We start from the raw sequence: 13,174 nt of genomic DNA on the forward strand, positions 1-13,174 counted from the left end.
TAGAGGGGAGAAACCAAACTGAAGTCACTAAATAACGACTTGATTCCATAATGTGTTGCAGTACCTTTTTTTTGCTTCTGGTCTGCAGAACTCAGAAAAGCTTGTGTACAAAGCAATCAACTAAATCCTCCGGGCCTAGCGGTAAGCCAAAAAAGTACCATTGCCCAAGTACTCCATATGCATGACTGAATAGCTCAGTAGGATGTACCTGGACTGCCTTAGTCAGAGGGGAGAAAAAAGTAGTTTAAATATTCAAAGATACATTTTTACACAAGGTGGGAAACGGGAGCAGTCCTCTCCGAAAACCTCATGTCCCAAACAGAAAAATATCCAGCATTCAGCTTCTGCAAAAATGAGGATAACCCCCATCCTTGAGAAGCCTAGGATGTAAGAGAAAAACATACCTCTAAAAGGAATGGGACTCTGCCAATCCTCCATAAGTTTCAGGTGTAAAATTTTATCCTGCCCACACTCAGAGGACCCTCTGGTGGTGCTGCGGTAGCGTTGTCGCCTCACAGCAAGACGTTGTCCCATTAGATTCTCAGCTAGAGCGTCTTCTGTGAGGAGACATGCGTGAATGGCCGTACCTTCGTTGAAGGTTGTGCATCAGGGCTGGCAACTCAGCACGTAAAAATCCACTGCCAATCATTAGCGGACCAGAGTTCCGCTGTGCGACCCCTAACCGGGAAAAGCTGAAAGACACAACTCAAGAGGACCCCCTCCCCAGTCCTCTAAGCACTCATTTAATCACTACTCGGACCTTGAACACATTCAATAAAAACACATCTCAAAAGGCCTTGATCAAGAATAGCTGGAAAGACAAAATAACTTGTATTGAGAGAGTAAACAATATGGCCTTAAGTGGCACAATTCTCTGGATTTTCACTTTTTAAAAGCTTACCGCTGGTTCAGTCTTGCTCACTGCCAGTACAGATTTTTTTTTTCCTTCCATCGGTACGTAATGCTGTTTTAACAGCTAAACCGACAAAACTACCAAGGGCCGTCGTTTCATCCATATCCAAATTTATCACACTTCACAGCAAATTTCATACTGAACAGCAGTGTTAAAAAGCCCGAGTTTCACAATGATACATTGCGCATCTGAACTGTTAGTAGTACGGCTGGCACCATTACTTAGGGATGTTAAATTACTCTCTGGCAAGAGTTAGTATCCTCTGCAGCTAAAACTTACTGCAAACTCTACAAAGTGAAATGCCACATTAAGATTCTATAACTAAAATTCAGCTTGCTGCATCTGCTAATCATGTTTAAGTGCATCAAAGATTAAATTTTGAACTCCACTTAGCCATAGAAATTAGGTGGTGAAATGGTGCAACACTTGGTATAATACTTTGCCAATACAAGTTCCTGACTGCTACCTTCAATAGTTCTCCACATCTTCCCTGTATGTATTGATTTTAAACTAATTTTTTCTCCCACATCCCAAAGCCGGAGATGTGTACATTTTCACAAAGATGTGTATTATCTTATATGCACATAACAGAATGAACTGACACCCCCTTCAAAATGGACTATAAATTACACAGTCTGCCCAAATAGGCACTAGTTCCCAAATACTTTGGGATTAACAGGCACCAAGCATCAGTAACACTCCAAATACTTAAATCCAAACATCTGCATGGGATGGGAGGATGAATCTTGTGCTCAACACTGCAGTGAGGCAGGTAACATTTTGGTCACTAGACTGAGAAGCTACTGCAGAAGAAAACTAGTAAAAATAGCAGGTATTAATTTTAAGCAGAATGCCTTCAAAAATAGTAAGTTCACACTAAAGTTAAAGCCCTTTTCCCCACTTCTGATGTACCTTTGGGACTTGCTGTTAAGGTGCATGGTGAACGTTGCAGCGGAGAAGGACTGGCACTTGATTTGTCAAAGTCTAACATGGAGTCCTAGAAGACAGAGCAAAAGTCAATCAATGAATGCATTTTTAGTTTCACTGTCAAAAACCTTTACAAAAATGTAGTCTCTGTAGTTAGAATTCAAAGCAGCCAGCTTGCATACTAAAATAAAATATGCTCATGTACATAAGATTTTGCGCACAATTTTCGTCCCCCCCCATGAATACGCCATCTTTTAGAGGGCACTTCATTCCTTCCTACTGCATTTCATTCATGGATAGCAGATAAGGGAGGGGAAGTCACAAACTACGGTTAGCTTTGCTATGTTAACTCCCTCCCCTCAAAAGACCTGGTACAGTATCCATTGCTAAAGCCAGTTAGGAGCACATCCGGAATGCAGTACATCTCATGTCTGGGCTTGTGTTGCCAGATTCCTTCCTTCTGGCATGCGATTTGCACTCGCACCTCCTCCAGATAACACTCCTGCGCAGATAACACTCCTGCAGCAGGTCCTTACCAAACCTCTCTCCACCAGAGATGTGGTCGGCTGCTCACTCCCTTCACTCTCACACCAACTCCTCCACTGCCTGCGTAATTTGGGGTTATCACTTAACTGGCATGCAGCATGCTAACTGTTCAATAGTTCAATTACACTGTGATAAAACAGATTCAAGTAAAACATGTCGTACCTGCTGTAACTTAATGAGTTACACAAATCCTAAAAGTGGCAGACATGCAGCATTACAGAATCCCTCACTTCATTAACCCCTTTAGACCAGACTGAATGTTGAACACTGTGGTAATATTAATCTACCTCGTCTATCTTTGCATACCCCATATCCAACTAATGCTGCATCTTCATAATGAACATACATAAAGTTTTCAGGGGATTCTATCAAACTTTCCCTATGAAATGACCTTGCATTGTCCTCTTGGATTCAAAGAGAAAATCACCTGAATCTTGAATTTTAAAGTCAATATTTATACCATATTTAATCAGTGAACTCTAGTGCATGTTGGTCTTTAAATTTCATTTAGAATTATACTTTGCTTAGACAGATTTAGTATTAATCATGAGCACAGTTCATCTGGAAAGGTTTTGCCAAAGGGCTGAAAGTACTGTTGCGCAAGCTGAACTTGCCACACAGCAGATTTTCAAATGACTACTGCTGCAGTAGCCTTAGCTATATGGGTTATATTCTGCTAAGGATACAACAGCCAGCTTCAGGGCACATTCCTTGCACCCTGTCAAGCAGCTCAAGCTCAGCTGACTAAAGCAAGCTTGGGCACAAAGCCCTTCAGAGCTTTCCCGCCAGCAGAGAGAGTGGGAGGCTGAGCCCTGAAAAAACAAGCTAGGAATAAAATTCCACACCCTGGCATAAAAAGACCAAAACAAGTGGTACTGAACACCTATTTCAGTGATCATTCAAACATCTACTGTTACAGTAAGTTCAACTTGCACAACTGTACTGTGTTCTTCATATTCATCACTGCTGCAGCAAGCCCTGGATAGCCTAGTACTTACCTATGAACCACATAGCTATCCACAGCTGCTACAGCAGCCTTGGATAGCTATATGGCTCATAGGTAGGTACTAGGCTATTGGCCCTAGGGCCTATATAAGCCTAGCCAAAAGGTACCCTGGCTTTTGCCACCCAAGAAAATTATTTTCCTGTGCCACTGTCGAGCAGTGCCACAGAAGTGATCCCCAGGGTGAATTTCCTGTCTCCCATCCAGTCATAAAGACTTTTCTTGAAGAGTGCTAATGAGGAGCTTTATTTGATATAGGTAAGTAGTTTGTTCCAGAGTATGGGAAGTCTCTGGGACAGGAATCTATCCCTCCAGCATCTTTTGTTTACTGTGGTGACAAAGTTTAGGTTCCTAGAGCGTGTAACTTGGAGGGATTGGGATTTCTTTAAGTGGAGCATGTCCAAAAGCACTGAGCTTGACATAGCTGTGTGTGTTATGCAGAGATCACCTCTGAGTAGGCGATAGGCGACTGAGTAAAGCTGCAGTATGAAACGGTCTGCGTAGGGCATCTGTTTGAGGCCGGTAATCCTCTAAGGTATTTCTGCAGCCTTTCCAGTTGTAGAGGTCTTGTGAGGTACATACCAAAAGGGGTGTTGTACTCAATGGGTCTGAGTGACGAGTAGAGGGAAACAATGACCTCTTTTTCCATGGATGAGAAACCTTTTGCGATGGTGTGCCACGTAGGATTTCCTGACTATGATCAAAGGAGAGACTACTGTCCACCTGTGTCCTAAGGTCTCTTATCACACTTTCGGTGTTAAGTACACCACCCATGTGGTAGTTCATGGGTACAGAGTTTTTACCAAAAGGGATGACAATGCACTTTTTGGCACTGAGCTTGAGGCCATGGCTTTGACACCAGGCATGTGTCTCAGCGAGGCCCTTTTGTAGGAAGTCCACATCTTTTGGAGTTTAGATTATAGCTCCTAGTTTGCAGTCATCTGCAAACTTCGTTAGCCAAAGACCTTCTGTGTTAGCCTGTACTTCAGAGAAGTAGAAACCAAACAGGAGAGAACCCTGTGGTACTCCACTTGTCTGAAGTTGGATTTGGAGTCTGTTACTTTCACAGTGTGGGTTCTGTCAGTCAGTGAGCCAGTTGGCAACCAATCTTCTGACATAGGAATTTATACCTAGTTTAGTGAGTTTATCTATAATTCCAGAGTGGAGGATGGTGTTGAAAGCCTTGGCGAGATCTAGATTGGCTGTGTAAACCACCTTACCTTCATCTATGGTTTTGATGACTGCTTCAAAGTCTATCAGGTTTAGGAGACATGATCTGCCTTTTACAAAACCAGAACTGGGTGGGGTCTTCAGTTTGGAGATTACCAATGTCATTGTTTACAAGTTCCATGATATGTTCCACAGTCTTACAATATGGGCAGATTAGCTATATTTGGGAGGTGGAAGAAGGGTCCAGTAGCCCCCTGGAGAATGGTCCTAAGCAAAGCATAATCTAGTCCTAGATAAGGAATCCAGTTGATAGTGCTTTGTGAATGTTCAAAATATGAATAATTCTAGAATATAGCCTTGTCCAAAGACATCGAAGCAGCAAAGGTCCTTGTAGAGTGGGCCTTGACCTTTAACTGTAATAGATATGTAATGGCGAATACAAAAAAGGTTAGAAAAATTAGAAATGGTGTGCACTAACCGATTCTCCAATCTTACTTTCACAAGAAATAAACAAATGATTCAATGATCTGAAAGAAGTTTTGTCAAGACAGTAGCAGAGTTGTCTGGACATCCAAGGTATGGGGTACACTTTCTCCATTTTTAGGTTAAGGAAAGAAAACAGGGAGATGAACAGTGACTTAAAGTAAAGAAACCATATCCTTGTGGACAACGAGGAAGGGTTGACTCCATAAGAGCTTGCAACTTACATAATCTTGCAGAGGTCAGAGCAATCAAAACTGTTTTCCATGTTAAGAACCTCAAGTCAGCCAAATTATCTGGTTCAAATGGAGCAAGTGTTAATTTTGTGTTAAGAAAACTAAGATCCCAAGGAGGGGCCACATGTTTAGAGGCCTCTTATGCAAAATTCCTTTCAAATATTTTAATATGCGACTACCCTGAAAGAGGCAAATCCATGTTGAAATGGCTGACAAATGAATCTTGAGAGAAAAAAAAGAAATGCTGTAGGATAGTGACCCTCAATTGTAAAACCAGAGAACTAGCCCTGAATGGGTGCTTGTTATACTGTTGGCACCAACTAAAAAACCCTTTCCATTTGCCAAAATAATTTTCCAGCATCAGGCCTGCTTACCTCCATTAGTACCCACTGCATGCCCTCAGAAAACAGGTGCCTAAAAGGAATTAAGACCCCGGTCTTCTAGGCAGTCAGCTGAAAGTTGATGTCTGGGTGTATCAAAAGTACAGTTTTGTACCTACCATAAATGTAGATGTCAGATAGGTATGCATCTGCAGTCATTACATATGGGTTGTCATGCCTCAGGCAGCCCTTCGGTTGGCCGGATTCCAAAGTCTGGGTCCGGCATCGGCTGACGTCGCCCCTTCCCCGTCAGAGCGCCTGGGGTATAAAAGCGTCAGCCGACACCATCTTCCTCAGTGTTTCTTGCCCCAGATGCCAGGTGCCCTCAAAGGAAGGCTAAATTTGGATAAATGCAATAAATTCCAAACATGCACAGAAATAAATATAAATATTTATATATATATATATATATATATATATATATATATATATATATATATAAATATATATATATATATATATAAATATATATATATATATAAATATATATATAAATATATATATATATATAAATATATATATATAAATATATATATATATATATATAAGCTATGAGAGGGAAAAGTACCCAATAAATACCAAAGAGGGGAAGGAGGGAGGGTAAACCTGACTGCAGATGCATACCTATCGGACATCTACATTTATGGTAGGTACAAAACTGTACTATGTCCTTCAAGGATGCATCTGCAGTCATCACATATGGGTAGAATACCATAGCCAATCTGGGGGTGAAGAATCTATGTAAAGGATGGTGTAGCTAAAATGCCCTGCAGGACTGCCGTAGCAAAGCCTGCTCTGGATCTGGAATACAAAGGTAAATTGTAATGCTTGGAAAATGTATGCACGGAGCTCCATGTAGCAGCTTCTAAAATGTCCTTGGTAGCCACCCCTCTTAAGAAGGCTGTGGAGGTGGCTGTGGCTCTGGTCGAATGAGGTCTAATGTTAGCTGGCACAGTTTTTCCATGGAAGGAATAACAGAAACGAATGCAATTCCCTATCCATTTTGAAATTGTCTGTTTGGAAATTGCTTTTCCTTCTGCACCAGCAGCATATGCTACCAACAGCTGGTCAGTTTTTCTGTAGCTTTTCTTTCTGTCCAAGTAGTAGCGCAACTGTCTGTGTATGTCCAGAGTGTGCAGAAGTTTCTCCCCTTTGTTTTGTGGATTTGGAAAGAAGGTAGGCAGGTGAATAGCTTGGTATAATGAGACCCTGGATACCACCTTTGGCATAAATGAAGGATTGGTTCTCAATGAGACTCTGTCCTGATGAAAAATAAGAAATGGCTGTACTGCCATGAGGGCCTGTAACTCAGATACTCTTCTTGCTGAGGTTATGGCCAGAAGGAAGGCGGTCTTCCAAGACAGGAACTGTAGTTCTGCAGATGCTGTTGGTTCAAAGGAAGGCAGAGTTAGTTTTTCCAACACAAAGTTAAGGTCCCAAGTAGACACTGGAGGTTTCCTTGGAGGATTGATGTTTTTAATTCCTCTTAGAAACTGTCTTAGGAGAGGATGAGAAAAAACAGGTGGATCAGTATTGTACTCTGCTGAAATTGCCGAAGCATGAATTTTAATGGAAGAGTAAGACAGGCCATTGTGGAGCATTTCTGCCAAGTATTCCAGGATATGTGGCATGTTCATCACTGTCGCATCTAGGCCCTTTTTGGTGTTCCAAATGTAAAATCTTTTCCATTTTGCTGAATATGCCTTTCTTGTGGAAGGCCTGCGAGCTTCCATGATGATATCCTTCACTCTCTTGGATAGCTTATCCTGAGGAGGAGTCGAGGTATTTTCCAGGCTGTTAGTCGCAAGGTTTTCAGGTTGGAATGCAGAGTTTTGTAATTGTGCTGTGTCAGGAGAAGTGGCCATTGAGGAAGAGGCCATGGTTTCATGTGTGACATGCTCTAACAGTGGGTACCAGTGCTGTCTTGGCCAGTCCGGAGCTATCAGAATCACTCTTGGCTGCTCTGCCCTGATCTTCCGTAAGACCTTGGTCATTAATGGAAGAGGTGGAAATGCATAAACTGTTAGGGTTCTCCAGCTGAAAGATAGGGCGTCCACTTTCCATGCTTGTGGGTGGTATGTCCTTGAGCAGAATTTCTTCAGCTGATGATTGTGGGGGGGGGGGGACCAAACAGATCTATGTCTGGCCTTCCCCATGATTGTGTTATCTGTAGGAAGATGTCTGGGTGCAACATCCATTCGTGTGCATCCATGATATTTCTGCTTAAGCTGTCCGCCAGCAAATTGTCATTTCCTGGCACAAACTGGGATTGCAGGTCTATATTGAGTTTCAAGGAAAGTTCCCATAGATTCATTGTCAGTCTGCAAAGAGGGTAGGAATGGGTGCCTCCTTGCTTGTTTATGTACCACATAACTGTGGTGTTGTCTGTCCTTATTAGCAGGTGGCCTTGATGCAGAAAGAGTATGAAGGCCTCGACTGCATGCATCACTGCCAGCATTTCCTTTTGGTTTATGTGCATGCGTAGCTCCTTTTGTGACAATAGTCCTTGATAACATCTGCCCTCCATGTGTGCTCCCCAACCGTGGTCTGAAGCGTCCGTTTTTAATAGTTTGGCTGGCTATTGGCTTGCTGAAGGGCAGACCCCTGTTTGCTTGGCTTGCTTGAGCCCACCACAAATTCCTTTTGGAGACATGGAATGACTGGGATCAAAGTTTCTAAGCTGTGGCTGTGCTGAGTCCATAAACTCCTTAGGTACCATTGTAGTTTCCTCATATGCAGCCTTGCTTGGGGAATGAGAAGAATGCAAGATGCCATGTAACCCAGGGCCTGCAGGATTTTCCTTGCAGTCAGCTGAGTTTGTCTGGTCAGATTCTTGAAGTAATCTGGTAGTTGTCTGTTTTTCTTCTGTGAGAAAAGCCATTTGGGTGGTTGTGTCTAAATCCGCACCCAGAAAAGTTATTCTTTGGGATGGAACAAGTCTTGATTTGTGAAAGTTGACTGTATATCCCAATGCCTGCAGTAGGTGGATGGCATAATTCAAGTCCTTTACCAAAGTTTGTTGGCTGTCCGCTTGTATAAGGCAGTCGTCCAGATATGGGTATATTTGAATCCTGAAGTCTGCAGTGTGCAATTACTGATGCCAGGCATTTCGTGAATACTCTGGGCGCAGTAGACAAGCCAAAGGGCAATGCTGAGAATTGATAATGCTCTGAGCCTGCAAGAAATCCGAGGTGTCTTCTGCAACTTTGTCTGATAGGGACATGCAGGTATGCCTCCTTGAGGTCTAGAGTCACCAGCCAAGACCCCTTGCCCAGCATGGGAAGGAGTTGCTGTAGAGTCAGCATTTTGAATTTTGGCACAATGAGTTAAGTATTCAGTGCGGACAAGTCGAGAATAGGCCTCCATTAATTTTCTTTTCTTGGAACAAGGAAAAGTCTGGAATAAAATCCTTGGCCTTGTTCTGAAAGAGGAAACTTTTCTATAGCTTTCATTTGCATTAAGTTGGAGATGTTTCAAAGCCTCTGCCCTTTGATTTGGTGGCAGGTCTGGCATGCCTTTTCTTTTTGGCAATGTGTGAAAATGGAACCTGTATCCTCTGTCTATTATTTGCAGTGTCCATTTGTCTCTTGTAATAGTGTGCCAATTGTCTGAGAATAAAGAAAGCTTTCCGCCCAAAGGCGCTTCTAATTGAGCCCTGGTTGGCGGAATCAAAGCTAAGTCATTGAGTCTGTCCTTGTGCAGCAGTTGTAGGTCCTGCACTACCTCTGGTTGGGAGGCTGCCATTGACGCCCTCTGTAGGAGCCTCTAGCTTGCCCTCTACCTCTGGCACGCCTGTTCTTGCCTCTGAAATCTTTGTGTCCAGAAAGGACCAATTCTTGTCAGGCCAATTTCTGCTGAATCTTGGTGGTTGGACTTGTAGAAAATCTTTAAATGTTTGTACAGATTTTGCCTTTTCCTCAACCTTAAGACCTCCTGAGCAGTGAAGCCAAATAACTTTTGCTTTTCCAGGGGAGCATCCAGAAGCTTAGCTTTAACATTGTCTGGCAGAGATTGTTCCTTCAGCCAAGCATGCCTACGTATGACTGCACCTGTCATAGCTGACCTACATGAAGCTTCCAATGCATCATAACCACATTGTAAGAAATGGTTACTAACCTGCTGGGGGTTATGTACCAGATCCTGTAGTGATTTGCGATCTAGGGGTTCAGGTGAAGACAGTTTCTTATGCAATTCATCTAACAAATACTCTTGGTACTGTATCATATGAAATTGACAATTTAATGCCCTCATAGAAAGAGTAGCAGAAGTATATACTTTTTTACCCCATCTCTCTAAAGCTCTGGACTCCCTTTCAGAGGGGAGTGGATTTTTAGAGGTGGCAGCCGCAACCCCTTTAGGGCCCTGGGAAATAGTTTCTGGATCAGCAGAGTGGGCCTTGTAAAGAAAATGATGCGAGTCCGGGACCCTGTAGTACCTATCGGGTTTGACAGGGGCCGGGGGAAGAGTGTCAGGGTTTATGCTAGACTCAGAGTACACATCAATGACATTCAAAACAGGAGGAATAGCCAAAGGTCTATGCTGAGGTAAATGCAGAAAAGTTCTTAATCTTTTCCTGGAGTCAGAAAATTCCTGGCCCTGCCATTTGAAATGCTCTCTCAGTGTGAAGGGTCTCACTGAAGGATAGCTCTTTAGGAGAGGAGGCTGAGGGGATTGATTCCTCTGCATCAGAATCCTCGTAGGCCGAAAAAGCCTCCTCCTGGTAGTCCGAGAGAGCAGAGCCATCAGAGGCCTCCTCTGAGGAGTGGGGATCAGAGGACTCAACCCTGGGCCTTTTGTCTAGAGGAGGTTGAGATCCCCTAATCAAGGAAATAAGGTCCTCTGCTAAAGTAAGAATCTGTGAACTTGTAGAGGGTCCCTGAGGAATAACCCTGGGAGGCATAGCTTTTATATGTTTAGCAACTTCAGCCCTGGTGAATGCCTTTATGGACATGGATGCAGGAGGCCTAGCTGCACCACGTGCTGGAGTAGTTTTGTCTAGAGGAATGGTGTCGGAAGTTTCCAAAAGTAGATGTTTGAACTGGATAGCATATGTACTCCATACCTTCCATCTAGCATCTGCAGTCATTACAGCTGGCGTCAGTCGGCGGTTCCAAGGTCGGGTCCGGCAGCTCCGGCCAGTGCTTCTAAGCTGTCATCTCTGTCTCTCATCGGGTTGTCTCTCGGGGTCTTCGCAGGCCGCCATCCATCATCTTCCTTCTTACTTCCCAGATGGCCCCCAGATGCCAGAAGCCCCTTGAAGGCTAATGGAATGGATCCAGAAAAATTATAGAAAAACAATAGGAAACACAAAAATATGTACATATACATATACAAACACAAAAAAACAAGACTCCCCCACAGCTATTAGGTGGGAGGTACAGGGTAGTCAGGAGTACCTCAGAGAGGGAGGAGGGTAACTGCCTCTGCAGACAGATGCTATCCAGTATCCACATCACAATTTATGGCAGGTAAGTAAACTATGTCCTATGTGGATGCATCTGCAGTCATCACAACTACAGTAGAATAGATAGCCAACTAGGGGAGGAGGAGGATAAAGGTATTATGGTGTGGTTAGGATCCCTTGCAGTACAGCAGTGGCAAACCCTGCTCGGGATCTGGAATATAGAGGCAAATTAGGAGGAAGCAGCTGGAATGGATTCTTCAGCATCAGAATCTTCATAATCATGCATCACCAGTTTCTGAAGGAAATTCAACAACAGACTCAGCAGGGGCCTCCGGGGCCGAGGTTGTCGGTTGAGCGGTTTCGGGTGTCGGAAGTACCAAGGATTCGGTTTCAGCCGAGACAGACACTCGCGGTAGGCCTGGCCATGGTTTCAGCCGAAACCACGGCACGCGTGTCGGTCCTTGTCCTTCCGTTTCTTAAATAAATGTGAAGTCGGAGTCTCAGACGGCATTTTGTATGAAAAACTAGCCCCAAAAAATTCCTCTGCGAACTCCGCCCAACATCTAAGAGTGCGTCGGTTGAAGGAAGCACAGGCTGAACAGGCCGAGATGTCGTGGTCTGGGCCTAGGCAGGGGAGGCAGTAAGAGTGGAAATCCTTATGAGGTATTTGTTTCCCACAAGTTAACAATTATTAACTTTATCTGACATCGGCTGAGGCAAGAAAGAGTCCCCAACGGGGTACTTGGCTTTTGAAGTCTTCGGTAGCTGAATTACAGGAGCTGGCCGACCGGCACTTGCGAACTGCTTCTGCTTCGGGCACCACGCGGCAAGAAAGACTGAGGAAGATGGCGTCGGCTGACTTATACCCCAGGCGCTCTGACGTTGGGGAAGGGGCGACGTCAGCCGACGCCGGACCCAGACTTTGGAATCCGGCCGACCGAAGGGCTGCCTGAGGCAGGACAACCCATATGTGATGACTGCAGATGCATCCTTGAAGGACATCACCCCTGTTCTTGCGAGTAGATCTATTATGTGAGGAAGTGTCAACTGCTCCTACCTACTTCCAAAAGGGAAAACCATGGCTACCTGGGCCAGAAATGAGTCATCACAGTGACCTTGGAGGATTTCTTAATGAAGCTGCAGAAGTACCCTGGTTAGTTGAAAGGGTAGAAAGGAATAGAGAAACATTCTTGTCCAAGGAAAAAAGGCATCCATCTTCCATACCTTCTTGTATGGAGCGCTGCAACAGAATTTTGCCAGTTGATTGTTCAGATGGAAGATGAAGAGGTCTACCTGAGCTCTCCAAAGACCGATCAAATCTTTAAGAACCGAGCATCTAGTTCCCATTCATGAGGATCTGCCTGGTCCTAACTCAGTTTCTCTCAATTTTGCTCTAATGGAATATAGGATGTCTGCAGAGTGAGGCTGTACTGTGATGCTATATCCCAAGCTAATATGGGTACTCTGCAAAGGGAGTATAACCTGTGGGTACTCTGCAAAGGGAGTATAACCTGGTTCCCCCCTTGCTTGTTAATGCACTGCAGTCTTGTCTGTACCCACTTGAAGAGGTCCCAGAGATCAAGATAGTTCTGAGAATTGAGTGCCTTGATCAGGACAAGCATTTCTTTGATATGTGCTTACATCAGTCTCTGGTGTCCCCACCCCCCATCCCTCTCTGCACTTCTCTCTCCTAAAGCTGCTCCTCAAAGTCTGATGCATCTGTGGTGACTGTTTTGGTGCAGGGAGGGAGAAAAGGAGACCCTAATTTAAAGGCAACTGTCAAGTGATTTCTGACAAACCTCAGTACTAGGATCTAAAAGGGTGTTTGAGTGGGACCAAAGATGTCATATCACTGCATCATGTAGAGTTTTGCCAGGGTTATCATGAAAATCAGATTCTATGAGACTCAAAATCCTAATGTACTCCCTTGCAGCAATGGAAGTCCAAGAGGAAAACGATTTGAACAAAGATCTATTTTTCCTGTGGAAGAAAAGCTCTTTGAACTGAGGTGTCTAGCTGACATCACAGGGACACAATCCGGGGGTCAAGACGTTTGCAACGTTATCTGCCTTGGGTGTGGAATCTCTTGTACAAGCTGGGATTCAAATAACATTC

At 44.0% G+C, this 13,174-nt stretch overlaps 1 protein-coding gene across 1 annotated transcript in view; it reads right to left on the reverse strand.

Moving 5' to 3' along the window:
• Window positions 1-13,174, reverse strand: part of CAPRIN2 (caprin family member 2) — a 1,868,571-nt gene that overhangs the window by 59,611 nt on the left and 1,795,786 nt on the right. Inside the window, exon 12 of the mRNA XM_044087251.1 lies at window positions 1,826-1,910. Coding sequence (XP_043943186.1) covers window positions 1,826-1,910 — 85 coding nt within the window. The remainder of the gene's footprint in view (window positions 1-1,825; window positions 1,911-13,174) is intronic.

Source organism: Protopterus annectens, chromosome 11.part0 (assembly GCF_019279795.1).
Source record: "Protopterus annectens isolate FY-2018-M chromosome 11.part0, PAN1.0, whole genome shotgun sequence".
NCBI classification, from domain to species: domain Eukaryota; kingdom Metazoa; phylum Chordata; order Ceratodontiformes; family Protopteridae; genus Protopterus; species Protopterus annectens.